Here is a 23,501-nt window from a genome sequence, read left to right as displayed (position 1 = left end):
CAAGCACTTGGGCCATCCTCCACTGCCTTCCTGGCCACAGCAGAGAGCTGGACTGGAAGAGGAGCAACCGGGACAGAATCCGGCACCCATATGGGATGCTGGCACTGCAGGCAGAGGATTAACCAAGTGAGCCACGGTGCCGGCCCCCAAAGGAAAATTTTTAAATGAGAACTGTAGATTTCTTCATTTTTCTGGCAAATTTATATAAATGCATTCCCTTTCATAGGTACTATTCCTATAAGTATTTCAAACTCAGTCTAGTGTGTGTGAATTCATAAACTGGAGGTAAATTCATATGACACCAAGTCACTTTCTAGATGGTATAACTGATGCACAAAGAAAAAATCCAAATGACCTTACAGACTCAGAAGACCGCCCAAGCCTCCTCCTTTCTGGTCAGCATTCAGTGTGCCCAAATCTATTGTCTTATAAGTGTAAGGGTTTTTTTTAACAGCTCCGTGCCCCATGACCTTCACACATTTGCTGCTGATGTGTTCATCTGATAATCACTGACCACTTCCCCTAGGTGTCCACAGACGCTCAGTCTCTTGCCTGTCAGTATTTATAGCTTCTCTTGTTTCCACTAACAAGACACTCCCATTCCTCCCTGCCTCCTGATGTTGCTCTACGCATAATCTTCCCATATAACACCCCATGAACAGGCCTTCACAGCCCATGGGTGGCAGAGTTTGGGGAAAATCAATTCGCTTGGTTCTCCAGGCCCATGTCCAAGGCAGCACAATTGTGAAGATTAGCTTCAGCTGACCTTGATCTGCTCTCAGCCTGGAGAACACTGCTGCTTTGTCAAGTGAAGAGAGTGCTCCATGCTCAGCCAAATACCTGGGACATGGCCCCCTTTCTTCATGGGCAGTAGAACCCTAACCCATCTAGTTTTATTACCATACCTATAATATCCATTGTTTTGTAAGCTTTTCTTTGGAACTCTTAAACATTAAGGATACTACTCTTTTTAAATTTTAGTTATTTAAGTGAGACATAGAGTTACAGGCAGAAAGAGAGACAGAAAGATCTTCCATCTGCTGGTTCACTCCCCAAATGGCTGCAACATCTGGAGCCTGGACCATCCAAACCCAGGAGCCAGGAGCTTCTTCCAGGTCTCCCATGCAGGTGCATGTGTTAGAGTCGACCGCCCGAAAAACGTCACCAAGAGACGTCTCTTATGCAAACAGCAAGGGGAAGCTTTATTGATTATCCAGCATGCTGGGGCTGTCTGATCATCATGAGCAGAGCAGCCACGAATAACCAAAGGTTAGGGTTTATAAAGGCAAAAACCGCAAAACTGGGAAGGGGAAGAGAATACACGGTTGTTAAGCGGTTGCTAAAGTCTTACAATCAGCAATTATGATCTTAAGACATAGACAAATCACATCTTCATTATTAGCCCAGGTAACCCAGGTGCAATCTTTCTACTTTTAAGCTTGAGCAATCATGCTAGGGGTTTTCTGTGCTCTGTCAAGGGTGATGTAGTGCACTGCTATTGTCCGACTATTTGAGATCATAGTTTCGGACCAGAGTCTCACGGGGGGGTGGGGGGGATTGCTTTCCCAGAATGCAGTCTCAAGTGCTCCAAAATGGAGTCCCTACTGTCAAGGTGCTACTTCACTCTGTTTTATTTTTACAGCTGCACCAGGAAGGTTTAAACCTGTAAGCTTAAGCTTAACTTTTTACACCCGCACATATACAATTTTAACTCTTCACATGGGCCCAAGCAGTTGGGCCATCTTCCACTGCTTTCCCAGACCATAGCAGAGAGCTGGATTGGAAGAGGAACAGCTGGGACTTGAACTGGCACTGGCACCACAGGCACGGAGGCTTAGCCAATTATGCCACAGCACCAGACCCAAGGATACCATTTTTATGATCATTTTCCTTTAGGTGTTTACATGAAGGAAAACTTCTGTGTATATGAGGGAGCTTCAAAAAGCTTGTGTAAATTTTGCATTGTTTATTTTTATTCCATTTTCCCACAAACTTTTAGAAGCCCATGCAACACACAGGACAGACAGCAAACAAGGGTAGTCAATGAAATACAACTGCTACTCTATTATAGAAATTCCTATGGCAAAACAAGTCATAGAATAACCTCCCCCTCTTTTCTCCCACTTGCAGCCCAAAATGTTTTTCCATGCTTAGTACGCACATAGTTAAAAGTTTATTATTATAGCCTTGGAGCTGCTCTTACTACATTTCTATGACAACTCTATCAAGTACTGGGGTCCTATGGGGAATGGAAACCTACTAACCTTTATTCATTTAGGGAGCAAGCATTTGTGAAGCAACTACAGTGGAGTTGACTCGGTCTGAGGCAGTAGAAACACAAGTAGTGTGGGGCTGGTCTTGTGGCACAGTGGGTTAAGTTGCTGCTTGAGACACTGGTATCCCATACTGCAGTGCTGGTTTGAGTCCCAGCTACTCTGCTCCCAACCTAGCATTCCTGTTAGTTCCTCTAGGAAGGCAGCACAAGATGGCCCAAATACTCCACCCCTGTGGAAGACCAGGATGGAGTTCCTGGCTCCTGGTTTCAGTCTGGCCAAGACCTGGCTATTGCAACCATTTGAGGAATGAACCAGCAAATGGTAGATTGTCTGTCTGTCTCTCTCTCTCTCTCTCTCTGTCTTTGTTTCCACCTCCTCCTCTACTATTACTCTTTCAAATAAATCTTTAAGAATCATTTAAAAAACAGAAACACAATGGTGAACAAGTCAGAGAAAAACCTCTGTATTCATGGAGCTTATATTCTAATAAGAAGAGTCAGCAATTAGACAAATAAGTAAATAATATAAAGCATGCTAGTGATGAGAGCTAAGAAGAGACGCAATCAAGCAGGGAAGGAACTTGTGGGAGTTGGTAAGGTAGGGCAGACCTGACTTCATGGCTGCACCTTGGGAGAGAGGGCACGAGGGGGAGAGGAATATGAGAAAATTTGTGGTTAAAGGGGAAGCAAGCATTTCCAGGGAGTGAGGGTGAAATTAGCCTCCCAAGCTGTGGCATACTCGCAACACTGTAGGAGGAATAAAAATAGACTCATTTCACAGAAGCTATGGAAGCACTCTGCCTGCCCTCCCTGTTGGTGAGCTTCTGGCCCTGTGCTGCCCACGATGGTATTCAAGATTCAACTCTAAAATGACTTACAAAGAAGTCTATAATATTAGGAGCATCAGATCTGAGGGCTGTGACGTCATCATCCAAAAGCCCAGAGAAAGGAACTGACTTTCCCAAAGTCGTGACCCCAGTGAATGGCAGAGCGAACTGGGGACTCGGGTGTCCCCTCCTCCCTCCACCCCTGCCCTGGCTCCACTGCCCCTCCTTTCTGTCATCCCGCCTTCCTGCCTGGCTTTGAAGCCGCCCCCCGCCCCAAGCCACCGAAACTGTTCTCATGAGCTACAGCTTCCCCATGATTCCGGTAAAGTCCATCTCCTTTGGGAACTGAAGACGCTGGCCAGGACAGCCCCCTACGTTTGCACTCCTGGGCTGCCGGGGACCAATCTGTTAGATATGTTGGCGGACAGGACTGGAAAGAAAACTCTGAAGAAGGCTGTTTAGATCCCTGTCCTGCGTTCTTTCCAGTGGTGCCTCATCCAGCTGTTCTCACCTCACCAAGGACAGCTTGTCGTCTCTGCTCCGCCACCTGTGGCTCTCCAATAACGGAAGCTTAATTCGATGATGTATTTACTCCCAAAAGCACAGACAGGGCCAGGTGCTCGAGCTTAGCAAGCAAGGTCTGGTAGCACAAACTGCTCTGTTCCCAGGAAGAAAAGTATATCTTGGACCAGAACTGAAGTGGAAGACTTCAGATCCGCATTGATGTAGTATTTTTCTCTGGCTATGTTTGGTCTGTAGCAAGCAGAGGCACCTGAAATAGTTTTGTTGCCCTAGGAACACATTTTAAGGTTCAGGATGTTCTTTTTGCAAATAACCATTGTAGTGCCTCAACCATCGAATGCCTCACTGGTGGGGATTTTAAGTGTGGGAAGGACGGAAAGTGATGGGAACTGGCCCTTTTATTTTCTCTGACTCCAACTGTTCAAAGAGGAGCTCTAAGAAGCTTCCAGCAACTCAAGGGAGAACCTTGGTCCCATTTCTGCTGATTCACCATGTGGGATGTGAGCCTGGCCGACGGGGAAGAGGCCAGGGGACAGAGGATGAGCCGATGAGTGCACGGAATCCTTCTGGGGCTGTCTCTGGATGACTGAGTGACCCCTGCGCGCCTTCTTCCTCACTGGCTGCATGCCTCCTGCCATCGGAAAGTGTCGTTGAGAAGAATCTAGAAGTGGAATTAAAGAAATACAAACACAAAAGATCAGCCATTGTGATCACCAACTGGGGACTTAATTTGTGGTTATGGCACAAACCCGTTGTCAATGTGGAAATTAATTGCTTAAGGCACGGTCTCCTTGTGTTTTTGTTTTTTAATCACAGGATTTGTTTTACTGAGAGAAATCCTGTGTAGACCCCCAACATATAAAACCAGAAATGAAGCGAGTTTTAAGACAAAAAAAAAAAAAAAAAAAAACCACAGAATTACGCTAGTTGGTTAGATATCTGGCTGGGAGATTTTACTTCAAAAACCTATTCGAGTTTTCAGATCCTAAACTTTTTCATGTATCGTCCCAGGTCAAAAAAAAAAAGGTGAATTTTATAAATTGTACGTTTCAAGATATTTTAGTTTAAATAGAAGTTTCTGACAGACGGTACCCTTAAGGTAAAAAAAAAAGAAAAAAAGACTACCTGTTCTGCCCAAGTATTTCAGGAACAGGGATGCTAAGCCAGAAGAGGTTTACATGGATCCTTATGCCCTACAATGTCAGATGCTTTCAGACTTAAAGATTTTGAAGAATCACCCTGGTATATGGATTTCTCAGAGATTTTCGTTTTTAGGGGGAGCCAGAAGACAGGGCAGGCAGCTCCTCCCACCTCCTGAAAGGGCAGAGGTCAAGGGCATGTGTGCAGAGGCCACGATATTTGGGGCCCCCCTTGCAGCGAGGATCTCTAAGCAGAAGCTATGTCTCCACCCTCAGGGCACCCCTCGAGGGTCAGGAGGCCCTGAAGTCGGAGCTGGGGCCATGGAGGCCTCCGTGCTGAGCCCCACGTCCTGGGAGAAGCGGCGAGCCTGGGTCCGGCAGAGCCGCTACTGGCAGGCCCAGGTCCTGGAGGAGGAGGCCGCGGCCGCCCTGCAGGAGGTCCCAGAGCTTGAGCCTTCCAGCCTGGATGACGTTTTCCAGGAAGGTGAGACACAGCTGGACGTCGCATGGATGGCCACGCCTTCGGCCCGGGGAATGGGACAGCAGGTGCGGGCCCCTTGTCTAGGCTGGGTTCCCAGGGAGGCTCATTCTGACAGTTCAGATGAGTTTGGGGGAGAGGGTAAAGTAATATAAGAAATGAGTTCCCTGAGGATCAGGAAGAAGAAAGGGTCTCATTTCTGCACCATCCTGAGAAGCTTCCCTGCACCCCAGGCTACAGCTTCCCTTACAAATGCACAAAGATGGCTGCACCCCGTCTCTGTAACAAGGCTCGGGCCAGGGTGGACGCCTGGGCTGCGGCCACTAACCGAGCTGTGTGGCCTCGGAGACGGCACTCCCATCCCCTTTCTGAGATCAGACGAGATCGGGCGCATGCAGGGTGGTATGGCCGTAGACACTCCCATCCCCTTTCTAAGACGGGTACCTGGTACCTTTCCCACGCAGCTGATTCAAATGAGACCACAGAGGGAAAAGTAAAACAGCGGTTCTGACAGACATAAGCCTACCTTTGCTTGTTCACTAGGAAACAAAAAGTACAAGCACAGGTGGCGCTTTTTTTTTTTTTTTTTTTTTTTTTTGGAAGGATCTACCCCTGTTTCTAAAACCTGGGAGAAAGAGGGCAGTAAGTAACATCTTGGGCATTTTTCAGGTTCCTGGAAGGAAGGGAAGAAACATCCAGTATTTTAACATATGGGTGTGAGCCTCCCATATCTTAAAAGAAAAGCTTTATGGAGAAAATAGATTCTTGTCACAGCTTCTGCGAGGCTGAATTTGTAGGAGGGTGTGGTTTCCAGGGGGGCTCTGGTTTTCTTGAGTTTCACATCGAGAGATGTCTGACTTTTGCAGGGAATCCAAGCAGCAAGATTGAACACTGGCTGCTGGACTGTGGGTAAGTGCTGGGCGGGCACCGGGGTTGGCTGCGGCCGATGGGTGGAGACGCTAACAGGCTTAGTCTTGGGCACAGACACCGGGACATGGGCTTGACTCCGGGACATGGGCTTGACTGGGCCTGAGGAAGTGAGGCTGAGACGGCAGTTGGAGGGGATGTTGTTGGGGTTTGGGGGCCGCTGGGTAACCTGGGCTGCGTGTGAGTCAGCTGCAGCGGTAAACCAGGGCTTAGGTAGGCTGGAGGGCTGGGAGTATAGCCTAGATCTGCGCCAAAGCTAAGAATGCATTGACAGCTGCATCCATGGGAGCGGCTGGGCTCAGTTCCAGAGCCCGGCTCCCCTGCTCTCCCCTTCAGACAGGAGTCTTGCATTGTGTTACAGAAGGGGTTCAGACATCTGGCCGTCCCGTTCTTACTGAAGAGCAATCCACCATGGTGTGGTTTGTTTCTACTACAGAACACAGGGGCAGGGGCCCAGGATTTACCAGCCTTCAAAGCAGTGATGAATTGGGGCAGGCAGGCACGTTCAGGCAATTTCTCTGTTCAGAAACACTTTACAAACTGGGACTCCGCACACCGTCAGCCTGTGCCGTTGCAGGCTCAGCCTTGTAGACACAGAGGGAGAGCTTCTGACCTACTTCAGCCAGATGCTCTTGTGAGCGTGAATTCTCAGGATGGATAGTGCCTGCCCGCTGCTGATTTTTCCCTCCAGAAACGTCTCAAGTTTTATATAGCATTTCATCTAAACGTATCTATTAAGTGACATAAATAAACCCATCCTTACTAATTTGGTGGGAAATAAACAGCACTGAATAATCCCAGGTTGCTTACTTCAACACTGCCCCGAAGGCAGTGTCAGGGATGATTTACGTTGCGTTGGTTTCGGTTGTGTACAAAACACAGCGTCCTCAGCCTAAGCACAATTCATGGACTTCGCACTCAGTTAAGGAGTCTGCAAAACGGAGAAGTACAGGGACGATAGTGAGAGGAAGGTTTTCAGGTTTAGATGAGAAACAGGGTGAGAACTGTCTTAGGACTTAAAATGCTCTGGCATATACGCAGAAGTGGGCGGCCGGTTAAAGTCTTTGTCTCATTAACTACTCTGCTCTTATCTGCTCGCATCAATGGTGATTGATTGTGCCTTTGCTAACAGTTTGGTTGTCTGAATGGCCAGAGCAGTGCCGAGTGGTTTACAAAAGTGAATTCTCAGAAAAACAGATCCTACGTTCTAGACATGGCTTTCCCCTCCCTCCCTCTACAAAGATAAACCCTGAACCAACATGTGATGAAAAGGCAGGTTGCTGAGTGAGAAAGCTTCAAAATTGGAGTTTAATTCTCATGTGACTACTGTGGCAGCAACTGTAATCAACTGGGCTTGGCATTGTGGCACAGCGGTTTGAGCTGCAGCCTGTGTTGTTGACATCCCATCCACTTCTGATCCAGCGCCTTTCTAACGCTCCTGGGAAAGCAGTGGAAAATGGCACAGGTGCTTCGGTCCCTGCCACCCGTGTTGGATACCTGGATCGAGTCCCTGACCCCTACCTTCAGCCTGGCCGGGCCCTAACCACCGGGGCCACTTGGGGAGTGAGCCAGTGGATGGAAGATCTCTTTCTCTCTCTGTCTCTCCTTTTCTTTCTGCCACTCTGCCTTTCAAATAAAGAAAATAAATCTTTTTTAAAAATAATAAAATTCTTTCCATAGCAGACTCATGATCAGTAGAGTGGGAGACCAGAAAAATCAAGTTTCAGAGTGTCGTGTGAGGTTGAAATGAGATGATGTGTGTCTGAGTGCTTTCTTCTCTGTAAGAGTGTGCAAGTGGGGAGGTTTACATGGGAGGAGCTGTATGCCTACTTCCAATGGCACAAAGTAAGTCCATCTGTCTATGTACATCTCTTATATCAGAAAAAGTGTGTCCATAGATGAATCACAGCAACTCAAGGATAATGCTTACAGTAGGAATGAAGACGATGGGAAAGAGTGGGAGCTGAGTGGGACCTTAGTTATCATTTTAGTAATTTATTTCTTTTAGAAGCAAATATGGCAGAATGTTGATGTGTATGGAAAAAAAGTGGTAGATGCAAATGTGTCTGTCATGTTTGCTTTGTTTTCCCATTTTGGAAAAACTTCAATACTTAAACCTTTACAAGCCTGTAAGGGAAGTCTAATAAGTTTACAGTTGTCTGTGGAAAGAGTATTGTTAGACTCAGCAAATCTTTCCATTTTTTTTTCTATTTTTTAATACTCTATAACTAGGGAGTGTTTTTTTACTTATTTTTTTTACTCATCTGGGGAAACCAAAAATATTAAAGGGTGATAAAGATTACCAACAGTGAGAGAACACTTGACTATAGTTGATAGATAATGAAGAGAACAAAGGAAAAAATGCATCCCAAGTCACCACAACCTTGGATTTGTAGGCTGCCAAGTGCACTGAGGAAAGAGGACGGACCAGGAAGCCACGGGCACTTCTGGCTGCCCAGTGTGTTGGCAGGTGCCCTGGGAGGCTCTTGACAAGTTGTGTCTCAAGACCAAGTAGTTTCCACTTTCTTTGCACTGCCAAGAACCCTCAAGGAGCAAGAGAGGTTTCTTATCTGAGGAGCTCTTCAAGAAAGTCTACCAGCTTCTGGCAATTCCATATCCGTGTCTCTGGGTGCTGTTGATCTCATGGCAGAGCCGCGGGGCTGCTCCAGGATTAGGTCGTGCCTGTCTTCAGAGCTGTGCTGCTCCTTTCTGTTTGCTCCTCTGAAGCTCTCAGAGGGTTTTCTGGGACACAAAATGTGTCTCATGAATCATCAGAGGCAGGATTGGAAGCCCCAGAATCATCTGTGTGGGCATCAGTTTAATTCTCTGCAAAGCAGGCATTCATGGAAGCTGCTGGAGGAAGCTAAAAATAGCTATGTGCTGCTTCTCACAATTATGCCTGCCTCCCACTGTTTGGTTATGAACCATGTATGCAGGAAGAGCAGCATTCTGATCTGTGATGCTAAGGGACTTTCAACATAAAGCTAGAAAGGGCCAACTATGGATCTACTTCCTAGTCATTGATTTTTTGAAAATTTCCATTCTTTTAAATTTCTTTTTTTTTTTTTCAAAATTTATTTCATTTTATCTGAAAGGCAGAGAGCTAGAGGGACAAAGAGAGAGGGCTTCCATCTGCCATTTCACTCCCCAAATGTTCCCAACATCCAGAGCTGGGCCAGACTGAAGCCAAGAACCTTGAACTCAAACCGGGTCACCCAGGAGGGTGGTAGGGATGCAAGAACTTGAGCCATCACTTGCTGCCTCTCAGGGTGCACATTAGCAGGAAGCTGGGATCAAGAGGAGCTGGGACTCGAACCCAGGCACATACGGGATGTGGGTGTCCCAGGTCTTAACCACTGCGGCAAATACTCCCCTAGCCATTGATGTTTATGGTCTAACCATGGAAGGCCTGGGACCTGGGTGAGGACCATGAAGTTTCAAATCGCCATGCTCAGTGGGGTGGCATCCATAGAGCCAGGCCTGTATCCTTCACATTCACATAGAAACATTTACTGCCCCAGGCTCATCCAGGCCTCATAACAAGAATATTTAGTACTGAAGGACCCCAAAAGAGGTGTCCTTTTGTGACGACCCCAGAAACACAGATTCCAGACCAGACGATGCAAAAGGCAGGAGGCAGTTTTATTTCATTTGCGCAAATGGGCCCTCTTCTTGCTGCCGCAAGCAGCGGGGGCAGAGAGGAGCCCCGAGCAGCTATCTCACACAGCTTTTAAGGGGCAAAACCACAAAATTAATATACCATAGGGTGGCATAAGTTTATTGGGTAACTACAAGGGGAGGAGGTCGTCGAGGAGGAGGAGAAACGGGGGGCTACGTGCCCTACGTGTCTAAGCTTGGACAAGGGGAGGGGGTCCTTGAAGAGCAGAAAGGGGTGGCTACGTGCCCTACGTGCCTTGTGGTTTTTTTGTTAAGCTTGAACAAGCACAGGGGAGGGGGCTTATGTGCGTACCAGGATGTTCTGTCGCCCTTATCTCTGGGTAGTAGCTATCTGCTTTCTCTGTGAACTTAGTTTACTCCCCATTTCCCAGGACTGTTTTATTAAGGCCATTTTTATGGCGGCTCTTGGCCGCTCCTTTCAGTACTTGCCAAGGCACAACCAGAGAAGAGAAAGGTCAGATGAGCTCCCAGCACAGTTTTATATCTACTGAGTAGCAATGAGTTCTGAGTTCTGTTCTGGACACACCAGGAATTTTACCAGCACTATTTTCAAATGTAAATTCTGCTGAAGAAGAGTATGCCACGCCTATCAGTAGCATTCGTGGCATTTTTCTGTCTAATATAAATTATATTGCAGCCTGATGTATTTCCTGAAAAGTCAATGAGCACTTGAGTCATGGGTCAATGACTTCACAAAGGGGATGCACCCTAGAAACCTGAAGCAGAGTGTCACCCACACCTCAAAATCCCCTGTTCTGTCCCCTTCCACTCACAGCCTGTCTTCCTTCATTACCCTGGCTTGTAACATCCGAGACGAACTCTGCGCATACAGAATCATACAACATGTGCGTTTTGCGTGTGCGTCTGTTGCACGGCATCCTGCTGTGATGTTTGCCCATGTGTTTGCTTGCAGCCGTAGGTCATGCTGTCTCACTGTCGTGTGATAGATGTCAAGCAGTTCTTCTCTTTTGTACAGATATTTGGAAACTTTCCTTATGGGTTACTGTGACTAGCATTTCTTTTGGCAAACACATACAGGCATGTTCACTGCATACAACATAGGTACTTCAGAAAGTCCGTGGAAAAAATGGAAATAAATGGTAGGTTTATTTCAGTGAAAAAAAAAAAAACTTTGAAAGCTATGCCCAGGGCTTTCATAGCATACATTTTCCATGAACTTTCTGAAGTTCTCTTGTGTGTTTTCGGTGTAGTTCTAGTAATTGCATTACGTGTTGAGCATCCCTAATCTGAAAATGTGAAGTCGGGAATGCTGCAGAATCTGCCACTTTTTTATCTCTGCAATGATAGCACAAGTGAAAACTTTCACAGCTGAACTCGTGTGACAGGTTGTAGTAGAAACCCTGACGCACTAACAATACTGCGTGAAATATCCTTCAGGCTGTGTAAGTATGAAGCAGAGACAAATTGCAATTTTAGCCATGGGTCCCATCCCCAATATATCTCATTAGGTATATGCAAATTTTCAAAATAAAAAAAATCTGAAATCTAAAACGTTTTGGATACGAGATATTCAACATGTACCATATAGCTACAATGCAAGCATGAAATCCAGTAGTAAATCATAATATTCTAAGAGTATTCAACTATATTAGTTATAGTTTTAGTAGCAAGTAGGCATATTAGTTTATATTAATATTTTAATATTATATGCAAACATGTCTGTAGTTTATTGCAACATGTTTATATACTTTTTTATTAGGAAGACAGCCATACGTTTGTATACCTAGTGATATTATTGGTTTCCCAGTCTTAATTAGCTTGAGTATCATTTTAAATTATATGTGATTTCCTTTTTTAAAAAGATTAATTTGGGGCCAGCATTTTGGTCTAACAGGTTAAGCTGCCACCCGCAATGCCAGCATCCCATATGGGTGCGAGTTCAACTCCTGGCTTCACTTCTGATCCAGCTCCCTGCTAATGTGCCTGGGAAAGCAGTGGAAGATGGCCCAAACCCTTGGGCCCCTGCACCCACATAGGAGACTTGGAAGAAGCTCCTGGCTCTCTGGCTTTGGCCTGGCCCAGCCCTGGCATTGCAGCTATTTGGGGCATGAACCAGTTGATAGAAGATTTCTATCTCTGCCTCTTTCTCTCTCTCTCTCTCTCTTTCTCTCTCTGTCACTCTACCTTTCAAATAAAATAAATCTTTAAGAAAAAAAGAATAATTTATTTCTTTGAAAGGCAGAGTGACAGAGAGGAGATTTTCATCTGGTGGTTCACTCCCCAAATAGTCACACAGCAGCCAGAGACCAAAGCCAGAAACGCCACACTTCACCCAGGTCTCCCACGTGGGTGGCAGGGGCACAAGCACTTGAGTCACCCTCTGCTGCTTTCCCAGGTGCATTAGCAGTGAGCTGGATCAGAATTAGAGCAGCAGGGACTCAATTAGGCACTCCCAATTTGAGAAGTTGGCATCACAATCAACAGACTAACCCGTTAAACCACAACACCAGCCTCTTTGTAACATATCATGATATACAGTGTTTTTTTGAATGAGGACATATAAAAATTCAAATTTTGGAAAACATGATTTTCTTCGCTCCTGAAAGAAAGTACTAGCAAAAGATGTTTATATGTGGAATGATTTATTCAGTGAAACTTAAGTACAGCTGGATTGACAGCTGTTCAACTATTAAACCTATTCCTATTACTAAGCATTTCATGAAGTGTTGCTCCACCAGCCTGGACCACCATTGGTGGATAAAGGAAAAGGTGTTCTTAAGATCAGCTCCAACAGACGCACGCCCGTTGGTTTCTCTGCAATCTCACTTTACACCCCTACATTCTACACAACTGTACCTTCTATCTTAAAATATTTTAGGAACACAAACTGAACAGAACTCACCCCCTGTCAGTGCTTGAAGAAGACTTAGCTGGTGATAATATCTAGAGATCAAAAGCCCCTCACATAATATCTGAGAACATAACAACAACAACCAGAACCAGAATGCAGGTGCATCGGTCCCAGTTCAAAACTGTCTCATTGACTGCTTCACACAGCTGCTTTGGTCAGAGAGAATCTCTTTTTGGACCATAAAACCTGTTATTTCTCCTAACATTCCCCCCTTTTGTTTTTTATAAAGCAGGGTTTGTATGGGATTACATTAGTCCCAAAAGTCCAAGAGGGGTAGAGGGACGATGATCTGTTTTTAGAGCTACTTCCTGCTGACATGGGGCGATGATATACTCTTTGCTGGCATGGGGCGATGTCTCAGGCCACTGTCTCCTGTGTGGGGAGCCGAGTACATCCTTGTAGCAGCATTTAGTTGACTGCCTAGTTGCTGAAGGCCTTCGTTTGTTTCATTATAACCTGCTGCAGACACTTAAACACTGTAATATAAAGGACAGGGTGAGAATAGTAACCAATGATCCTAAGAGTAGCATAACCAGGTAATGAGAGGATTTTATAGAGGAGAGGAAATGGGGGGGGGGGTGTCTCTGGACCCTTGTGGGGACAGTTTGATGGATGTAGCTTAAAGTTGATTCCAGCCAAGACTGGGAGAAAGGCCACTTAACTTTTGCAGGTAGTGGGGTTTGTCTGTAGAGAAATTGTGAACAATCATACAACATTAAGTGGGAGAGAGGACCATCAGTACACACAGGTTGGGAGTAGACCCATTGGTGGTAGAGTAGAGGTTATGATTACAGAGGAATGAGGCTCAAGTGGGCTAGATACAGAGGACAGAGTTGTTATTAGAGAACCTAAGAAAGGTGCTATCTGAGCTACAATTAAGTTTTCTGATTGAGAGACAAATAGAACCTGACAGAAGGGGCTTGATAATAATCAGGTGGGCTTTAAAGCCTTGTAAATTATGAGGCCCAGACTTATCTATCTCTTCATAGGGTACATCCTACAGGAGGTGTGAACCTCCTTGGGGAAGGCACCCTGTTGACTTCCATTACCTAGCTGGCCTGGGAGGAGAGCTGGCCAGGTAAAGGCAAGTGGCAACTCCAACAGGAAATATACAGCTCTGCCTGCAATGTTACTGACCCTACTTGGCCATTTCCTCAGTTGCAGCGCACAGTTGTAGCCAGGTGGCCAAATGGCCCAGCTACCTGAGCCAGGCTCCACCCCCATCCTAATGGGATTCGCTGCTCCTGCTTCCCTGCCCGCCCTCAGGCAAAGTTTTAAAAGGGCCTGTTCCTGAACACGTGCTCTCTCTTGGCCCTTCTCTCCTGCTCTCTCTCGGTTCCTCTCTCTAGCCTCCTCCTCTGGTCTCTTGGCTCTGCTCTCCTCTCTCCTCTCTCCTCTTCTCTGCTCTCTCTTCTCTCCTTGCTAGCTCTTCTCCTCTCTCTCTCTCTTACAGTCTCCTTCTCCCTTTTTCCTTCGCCGCCCTTTCACTCCGGTCTGTAGGGTGTTCCCCAATAAACCCTTTCCCTAAAAAAAAAAAAAAAAAAAAAAAAAAAAAACCTGTTATTTCTCCCTGACATTTGTGCTGATTTCCGTTTCTTCCTCTGCTAGAGATGGTAAAAGTTTGATAAGACTATATATCAAGATCTAAAACTCTCTCTACCCAGGATGCCGTTTCTGTCATTTCCTGAAAGACATGATATTGCAAGAACATGATTCCGAGATAAGGGAGAGGGTGAGGGTAGATAAGTGCTCTCCTCAAAGTTACGAGGAAAACCTGTCACCTGGAAGTTACGGCAGCCAAACTCCTGCTTCTGTACTTTTTCCCCTGGTTTTACGTCTGTCTTCTTTTTCTCCTGTGTTAGTGAAAGACTGAAGCAGCATTGCTAAGCTGACGTGAGACAATGGGGCCAAGAGAACAGCAGCATAGTCTAAACTGCAGTGCAGTCCCGTCCCATCTCCCGTTAACTCCCTCTGTCAACTTGTCAGGCACATAACCACTCTGTTTCCTCTAATAGAAAAGCAGATTACACATCACTGAATCCCATTGGAAACTAACATGAACGTGTGGGGGATATTTAGGAAAAACCCCTTTGAAAATGTAGTGATGTCAGCTGGTGCCGCGGCTCACTAGGCTAATCCTCCACCTTGCGGCGCCGGCACACCGGGTTCTAGTCCTGGTCGGGGCGCTGGATTCTGTCCTGGTTGCCCTTCTTCCAGGCCAGCTTTCTGCTATGGCCCGGGAGTGCAGTGGAGGATGGCCCAAGTGCTTGGGCCCTGCACCCCATGGGAGACCAGGAGAAGCACCTGGCTCCTGCCTTTGGATAGGCGCGGTGCACTGGCCACAGTGTGCCAGCCACAGCAGCCATTGGAGGGTGAACCAACGACAAAGGAAAACCTTTCTCTCTGTCTCTCTCTCTCTCACTGTCCACTCTGCCTGTCAAAAAATATATAAAAAAAGAAAAAAATGTAGTGATGTCAACCTGTAAAGTGATTTTTGGGTTTTAGCTCTTCCGAGGAAGGACTTTTGGAGGAAGCAGGACAGTCCATCAATAACGGTGAGTATAGACTCCATTCTCCTGCTGTTCTTATATTTGGACAGTGCTACAGCTGTGTTCATGTGTGTTTGTGCATGTGTACATGCACATGCATGCAGGAGAATGTTTAATGTCTTTAAACTGTCTGCAAAGCACACTTCAGCACTTTCAAGGCAAAAAAATGCTGACTCAGCGTCTATACGCTCATGACTATGCAAAGGTTGTCTTCTGCCATGATTGCTCAGCTAACAACTACTGCTGTGAGAAAAGAAGCTTGCAAAATGTGTGTGTGTGTGTGTGTGAACACACACCCCTATGTATTTACTGTTTGGCAGAGGATTGTGTACGTGAGTGTGTATTGTGGGGGCTGGTTCTTATGGGTGAATATCGGTGTTATTCAGAGGTAGTGCATGTATAGCTGAGGGTGCTCTCATAAACATGTAGACACATAGTATGATTATGTAGCTGTGCAAGTCTTAGAATGTATGTAGATGTTCAGGCATGCGTGTGTGTGTGTGTGTGTGTGTTCCAGCCTGATTTGCCGTGACCTTGATCTGGTTATCTGGTAGGATGCTCCAGCTTTGAAGATGACCTGACCCTTGGAGCAGAGGGTGAGTGGCGCAGCTCTCTGAAGCTGGCTGGGGTCGGGGAAGAGGCTGTACAGTGGATGAATTAAGGACAGGATGGGAAGGGAGAGTTTCAGGAGGAAGCATCATTGGGGTCTCACCTGCAGGGAAAGAACTATCTCACTAGGATCCAACTTGAAGCGCAGCAGGCTATCACGATTCCTTTGGCCTCTAGAAAGATACTATTAAAAATCACCATGACATTTGATCCCAGATATCTTTGAGACTATCTTCTGTACAGGAAGCCCACATGAAGTCTGAGGACTGGGTAAGAGAGAGACATGGCACTGCAAGAAAACAAGGGCTTGAATAAAGAAAGGGTGGATGCACACAGCCTGCCAGTGTGTCCTGGGGCCCAGGCAGACTCATGGTGAGGCAGGAAGAGGACCCTGGAGAGTGGCTTGATCTCCTCTAGGCGCAAGGGCTCTCGCCTGGATGTCATTGTGAATCATAAGCTCAGAGGCCCCAAACCAGTTGTCCCTTGTCACATCTGTTCCCTGTCCACTGCCATGCCTAGTAAATTTGAGACTTCATTAAAAAAAGAATTCATGGGGCTAGCCTGCAGCTGCAGCTGAGGAAAACAGAGGGAGTTGAGTTTTCAATTCAGAGGAGCAAATCAAGTGATTGGCATTTTCCCTTCTAACTTTCTCTTGCTTTCTGTCCTTTGTGCAGCCACATTGCTGGCCACCAATGGCAAGCTCTTCCCCAGGTAAGTGTCAATCAGATTCAGCGGGCTGAATGGTCTCCTTCAGGAGACAGTAAGCTAACATCAGATCAAAGAGGCGAAAAACAAAGAATGTGAAATGACGATAAACTTCATGGTCTGTGATTATTTTAGAATTTACTACAGATGGGTGAAATGGTCATTTTTCCATGCAATTATTAATAGTCATTGTCTATATTCCCACCAAACTAGGGTTGTTCTGCTTTTTACTTGTTAAACTTCTCATTTGGCAAAAAGGATAAGAACAGAGGACTAAAGACTCATAGTAAAGGATGAGATTTTCCCAGCAATGAGGGGACAGACTGAGGTTCTTTCTGCAGGGGGTCTGGAGGGACCCAGTAGGGGTCGCCTTGAAGCCAAGGAGCCCCCTATGACATGAGCTTTGATCTCTGCAGGAGATTCCTCCAGACGGCCAGGCCCTGCCAGCTACATGATCTTGGCTGTAGTTTGGCTTCCAGCAGCATGACTGGTGGGACCACCCAGACCAGTTCAAGGTAGGCGCTAAGCTTGGCAGATGTGGGAGGAGAGGGAAGAATGAGAGGCAGTGGGGAATGAAACCCATTTTTTTCTGGGACATCTTAACTGAAGTCTCATGGATACTTCAGAATTCTGATGATATTTGCTTCAAGAATGCTGTGGGGGTGGGGAGCAGATATTTAGAAGAGCATTTTTCAGTAAACGTTTGGAGTCCAAACCCCACTACCTCCAAACTAGCTTCCTACTAATGTGCAGCCTGGGAGGCAACAAATGATTGCTCAAGTACTTGGTTCCCACCTGGGAGACCTGGATCGAGCCCTGGCTACTGGCTTCAGACACGTAGGGAGTGAACCAATGGGTGAAAGATCTGTGGGTGGGTGTGTGTTCATGTGTGCGTGCGTGCCTTCCTCTCAAATAAAATTAAAGTTGAAAAATTTTAAAGAGTAGGCATTGTGGCACAGCGGGTTAAGGTGCCACTTGGGGCATCTAAATCCCATATAAAAGTGCCGGGAATCAAGTCCCACCTCCACTTCCAATCCAGCTTCCTGCTAATATGCACTTTGGGAAGCAGTAGATGATGGCTCTAGTACTTGGGTCCCTGTCATTCATGTAAGAGACCCAGATTAAGATCCAGGCTCCTGGCTCAGCCTGGCCCAGCCCCTGCTGTTGTTAGCATTTGGGGGCTGAACAAGAAAATAGAAAATTTCTCTCTCTCTTTCTCTCTCTCTCTGTTGCCCTACCTTTCATATAAATGAAAATGAATAAACAAAATTATTGAAAATGTATGAAGAGCTGGGGGTGCAGAAGAATCTCAGAGCTGAATGTAATGTATAAAACATGGATGAGCCTCTCCCACTGAATTTGTGCCTCACGAGGGAGAATACTGGAACCATCACCATTCCTGAAGTCACTGTAGGTGCTAATAAACAGTGTCTTGACTAATTGATTAATTATTGGCTGACTGAAGCAATGCCATATTAACTCATTCAGACCATTTCACACCCCATATGTAGGCCAGGCAGTGGCTGTAGGGAATTCCAAACAGACAGACAGCTGGCCTCCAGGAGCTCGACACTTCCATAGAATGAATGCGGGAGACACAGTTATGATCCTAAAGCAAGGTGGGAAGTGAGGGGAACCAGGGTTGTATAATGAAAGCATTAGGACTTTGGAGTCAAAGCTGGAAGCTGAGACCTGATGCTGAGACTAACGTTTTGTTCATGAATATTTTCAGGGATTTAGCCTCACTGATCCTCAGCCCAAGCCACACCCCAGTTCAATTAGAATGAGAATGTCTGCAGCTGGGATTCAAGTATCTAATTTTTCTTTAAGTCCCCCAAGGTAACCCTAGTATATAGCCATGGATGAGAGCCACTGACCCAGCCTCTCCCCACACACCCGTACTCTTAGGAGACAGTATGAGTACAAGAGTGGCTCCAGAGGAGCCAGCTGTCAGCTCGTAGCAAGTTGTTCCCTATTCCAACCAAACTGTCCTGCATCCTCTCTGAGAAGGGCGGCAGTGACTACCCAGAGTCTGAGGTCACTCACCGTTCCCCTTGGCCCCACTGTTTGAAATGCAGTTTTTAAGTGCTAGTGTCACCCAGCCCATGGTACTCAGGTTTGGAAGTAGACACAGGTTTGTACCAGAGTGACATGGAGAGGGAGGGGGAGAAGAGAGAGAACAAGAGGGAGAGGAAGATCCATTTGTGACACCAAACTTCTGTCCTGAACACAGTGCTACAAATGGAGTATATTTCCCAAAATCAGGTTTTGAACATAGCTGTGGATTAATTTTCACTCTGAGGGTGAGAATAAAATGAGTTCTGTACTTCTTATATACTTGATAGCATTTATATACTTTATATATTTATATACTTTTGTCCCACATGCAGGCTAGGTAGCAAATTACAGAGCACCTAGCGAAAGCCAGATGTGCCACAGCACATGCAAGGGAGAATTGCCCAGTTAGTAACACACCCACAAAGTGTCTTTGCATCTATACTTTTTATTTTTTCAAAGCCCGTTCATGCTTATTTAAATTTTTCTTCTTTTTCAATGAGTTGGTCAAAGTACAAGACTAAACTTCTGTTCTGTTTTATAGCCAGGATTGCGTTGCAGTTCTCTCATTTTGGACGGAGGATGTAGGTTCAGAGAAGTGAAAGCTTTTCTGGACGTCACAGTGGAAGGTGGAAAAGTGCCCAGAAAGGAGTTTCCATCTCTTGACATGTTTATGAGCTACCCTGGGTCACTCCTGGTCTCACCATTGTCCCCTGTTTACCCAAACTCCCTCCTGGCAGCATCTCAGATATTCTGGACAAGGTGCAAGAAGACGCTGAAGCCGTCCTCTTCAGCCTGGGCTTCGGCCAAGAGGCCCACAGAGACACTTCGCGGATCCCTGCCCGATTTTTCACCACCCCCTCTCAGGCCAAAGGCATTGACTTCCAGCTCTTCCTGAAGGCCCAGGTGCGGAGGATTGAGATGGAGGACCCCTGCCTCATGCTGGCCAGTGAGTGTCCTCACAGACTCCCACTCCACTCCCTGAACTTCCGGCCTTTCGCAGCAGGGCCCACAGGCTCCAGTTCCCACTTTCTCTCCACTCTTCTATTTCCTCTCATGCCACCTTCCTGCAGGAAGGAGAGCTGGGATGCCTGCCTCTTTCTCTTCCAGGCCACTGGGGCTTCCTCTAAGACTTGGCTGCTTTAGCTGAATCAGATCAGCACAATGGCTTTCAATCTTATTCCCACTTCCTGTTCCCAAGGGGAGCATCTATGGTGAGATGGGGGAGTCAAGAGTTCAAGAAAATGAAGAAAGGGAAACTCGAGCATCAGAAACCCTAGAAACAGGAAGCAGTAGTGGGGAAACTGGAGCCTCTCTGAGTTTTGAATTGGGGAAGGCTTTTTTTTTTTTTTTTTTTTTTTTTTTTTTTTTTTTTTTTGACAGGCAGAGTGGACAGTGAGAGAGAGAGACAGAGAGAGAAAGGTCTTCCTTTGCCGTTGGTTCACCCTCCAATGGCCGCCGCTGCAGCCGGCGCACCGCGCTGATCCTGGCAGGAGCCAGGAGCCAGGTGCTTTTCCTGGTCTCCCATGGGGTGCAGGGCCCAAGCACCTGGACCATCCTCCACTGCACTCCCTGGCCATAGCAGAGAGCTGGCCTGGAAGAGGGGCAACCGGGACAGAATCCGGCGCCCCAACCGGGACTAGAACCCGGTGTGCCGGCGCCGCAAGGTGGAGGATTAGCCTATTGAGCCACGGCGCCGGCCTTGGGGAAGGCTTTTGAAGGAGAGATTTGCTGATGATCCCTGGACTCACCATCTTCTGCTCTTGTATCTAGGCAGGTTTAAGCAAGTGCAAACCCTGGCTGTCACTGCTGATGCCTTCTTCTGCCTCTACTCCTATGTGTCCAAGACGCCTGTCCAGAAGTTCACACCATCCCACTTGCTCTGGAATTACAACCCATCTGATGTGCCCTCCATCAGGATTCAGGCCCCAGAGCCTGAACCCCAGTCACCCCGAGACCGCCTCCGGAAAGCTATCTCCAAAATGTGCCTGTATACTGGTTCCCGGGATCGGCTGTCACTGCCCCCCACCCCCCAGAAAAGGAACAGTTTGGACCAAGTGGTGTGGGAAGTGATGGACAGAGTGAGAGGAGAGAAACTAGTCCTCCAGCAAGGCTCTGGGATTGAGCGAGACCCCCAGGAAGCTCCTGTACTCCCTGAAGGAGACATGGAGCTGTCCCCTTCTTCCTCTCCATGCACTTCCCGCCCTAAAGAGGAAACACAGCAGGCAATGCCCATGGTGTTCTCATCATCGCAAACTCTGGAGCCTATCTGCAAGGCACCCTGTTGCACACATTCTCTGCCTAGAGAAGATCCACGGTGGAGTGCAAACCCTGCACAGGTGCGGAGAGAACTGTGGGAGCTACAGGCCACCGCCAAGGGAGCCCATTCCGCTGAGGATGAGCCTTTTTGGAAAAGGAAGAGGAGGGCAAGAAAGAGCCTGTTTCAGAAGCAACCCCTGGACACAAGGACCGAGCCGTCAGACCTCTTCCCCAACCAGCAGAAGTGGACGCTGAGCCCAGGGAGGTCAGAACCACGTCAGGCTCAAATCTACCAGCTGCAGGGTGCATTTTACTGGGAGGAGGTGAGTGAGCTGGAGGTGTGTGGTGAAGGCTGGCAGAGAAAGGCTCTGGATTCTTGTCCAGAAAATTAAGCAGTAGGAAATCTTGGGCAAAGGAGATGCAGCCCTGGCTATTGTAGGCATTTGGAGAGTGAATCAGGGGATAGGAGATTTCTCTCTCCCTCCCTCCCTCCCTCCCTCTCTCTCTCTCTCTCTCTCTCTCTCTCTCTGTGTGTGTGTGCGTACATGTTCAAATAAATAAATAATGAAGGAAAGAAACCATTGGAAATGAGTTAATACATATAGAAAGAGAAATTAGTCCAGTTTCTTAAGGGTTTTCAGGTTTACAGAAATGCTTTTATAATTGTTTTTACTGCTTATTGTTTTATTTTATTTATTTGAAACACACACACACAGAGCACTTGCATCCACTGATTCACTCCCCAAACACCTGCAACATCCAGGGCTGAACTAGGCTGAAACCAGGAGCCAGAGCTCCATCCGGATCTCCCTCGTAAGTGGCAGGAACCCAAGTACTTGAACCATTATCTGCTACCTCCCAGGATGCCCATTAGCAGGAGGCTGGGTTGCTAGTGGTGTAGCTGGGACTTGAACCAGCCCTCCAAAATGGGATGCCGGTCTCCCAAGTGCCCACTTTAACCTCCCTCACCACGACACCTGCCCTGCTTCTGTGAGTCTCATTTGATCTGATCTGACCTCGTCAAGCACACCTGCCCTTGTCATTAGCAGAGGTGTTCATGAGACTGCAAATGGAAGCTGAGCCACAAAGCTATTAAGTCAAACATATTTTGACAAATATGTTACCATAAGCCTATTCAGAATTCTCAGGCACTTAGGACTTCTGTGCTAGAACACGGCAGTGTGGACAGAGCCAAGCCCAGCCCCGGCTGTTCCCTTCTCTCCCCATGCCTAGATCTTTCCTGTAAGGGACTTTCTGCACACATGCGTGAGCACCCCAGACCACACATTCAAACGCCGTAACCCCGTGCCCATATAAGCAGCCATTGACCAGTCGTCAACCAGGTGAATACACTAATGGATGGTCAGACACAGGGCAAAGCCAGTACAGGGGCCTATGAGTGTTTCAAGGCCTTTTGATCAGCAGGTCTGGGGATTCTGGGTAATCAGGGCATGCTCCCCCAGGACTAAGAGCAGGTTTCAGATGGGCGTATCCTCTGAGACCACCAACTCTCCACGCTGTGGCCCTGCTAAACCTCAGGATTCCTCTGGTGTAGGTCTACAGACATTACTACAGATGGCCACGGAGTGTGGGAATCCTTGGCAAAGTTCTCCAGTACTTAACATAAACAGAAGCCGTGACTGTTAGCAATGTCATTTGCATGTTTTTCACCTCTCACGAATGTCGAGCTGCACCTCAACTCCTGCTCTTCCCACTCCTGGGTCCCTGGCACAGCAGAAAAGTCTCTCAAGTGTGCTCAGACTCCTTCCTAAACCTTCCTGCCACCTTGCACCTTCCCAGTGCACCTGCCTCCTTGTTTCTGATGGATCTGCTGGGATTTTGGTTACAGATGCAAAGCAACAGTGAGGAGGAGGAGAGCCCTTGGTCAAGCAGATCCAGGCACCCCAACATCTACCAGATTTGTGCTAGCAAAGACTCAAGAAGTAAGTGCTTTTTTTTTTCTTTTTACCACCTACCTACTAGGACCACAATGATGATGGAATCAGGGATAATGTGGGGTTTCTCCTCCCCAACATGGTAATAATTGAAATCTTCCTTGAATTAACGAGTCTTGCTTAGAGCTCTGTCCATTTTGGATACCCTGGTAGCATCCAAAGTGGGGTATTCCTATCCCAACACCTCTTTCATCTAATACTCCAAAATTTCTGTGTTACTTGCCCTCTTTCATAAAGATCATTATGGTTCTAATCTTTTAATTCTGTTCTCTATGAGTTTTGGATTTTAACGACTCTTCTGACTGTCCTGCTCACTACTTTTACCTCTGAGGGTATGGCTGTATGGATGCAAGTCACCCCTTACCTGTAGGGGATATGTTCTGGGACCCCAAATGAATGCCTGAAACCATGGGTAGTACCCAAGCCGATAGTACCAACCCTGGAAGCTTCCTGAACGCACACACGGTGGCACCACAGCAGCCGATCTCATAACTGACATAACAGGTGCCAGCGTACACAGAGAGGATACTTTGAATAAAGCGACGACTCATGTCCTGAATGCAAGATTTCATCAACAGGGCTCAATTTGAAATGCGTGAGTTGTTGATCTCTGGATTTTTCATTTATTATTTTTGGACTGTGGTTGACCAC

General features: G+C 46.9%; 1 protein-coding gene across 3 annotated transcripts in view; it reads left to right on the top strand.

The window, feature by feature from the left end:
- Nucleotides 1-23,501, top strand: part of TESPA1 (thymocyte expressed, positive selection associated 1) — a 47,399-nt gene that overhangs the window by 7,762 nt on the left and 16,136 nt on the right. For 2 of the 3 annotated variants that reach the window (XM_089307414.1, XM_017341920.4), the window contains exons 3-11: nt 5,040-5,247; nt 6,108-6,150; nt 15,224-15,273; nt 15,822-15,863; nt 16,551-16,587; nt 16,998-17,096; nt 19,377-19,585; nt 20,410-21,218; nt 22,745-22,838. In XM_089307414.1, coding sequence (XP_089163540.1) covers nt 5,085-5,247; nt 6,108-6,150; nt 15,224-15,273; nt 15,822-15,863; nt 16,551-16,587; nt 16,998-17,096; nt 19,377-19,585; nt 20,410-21,218; nt 22,745-22,838 — 1,546 coding nt within the window. In that variant the 5' untranslated portion in view covers nt 5,040-5,084. Of the gene's footprint in view, nt 1-5,039; nt 5,310-6,107; nt 6,151-15,223; nt 15,274-15,821; nt 15,864-16,550; nt 16,588-16,997; nt 17,097-19,376; nt 19,586-20,409; nt 21,219-22,744; nt 22,839-23,501 lie in introns of those variants that run through there. The other variant, XM_089307415.1, reaches the window with a different exon arrangement.

The sequence above is a fragment of the Oryctolagus cuniculus genome, chromosome 11, assembly GCF_051225735.1.
Source record: "Oryctolagus cuniculus isolate XC-2025 breed Fujian yellow rabbit chromosome 11, ASM5122573v1, whole genome shotgun sequence".
NCBI lineage: Eukaryota > Metazoa > Chordata > Mammalia > Lagomorpha > Leporidae > Oryctolagus > Oryctolagus cuniculus.
This window is presented reverse-complemented; position numbering and strand designations above follow the sequence as displayed.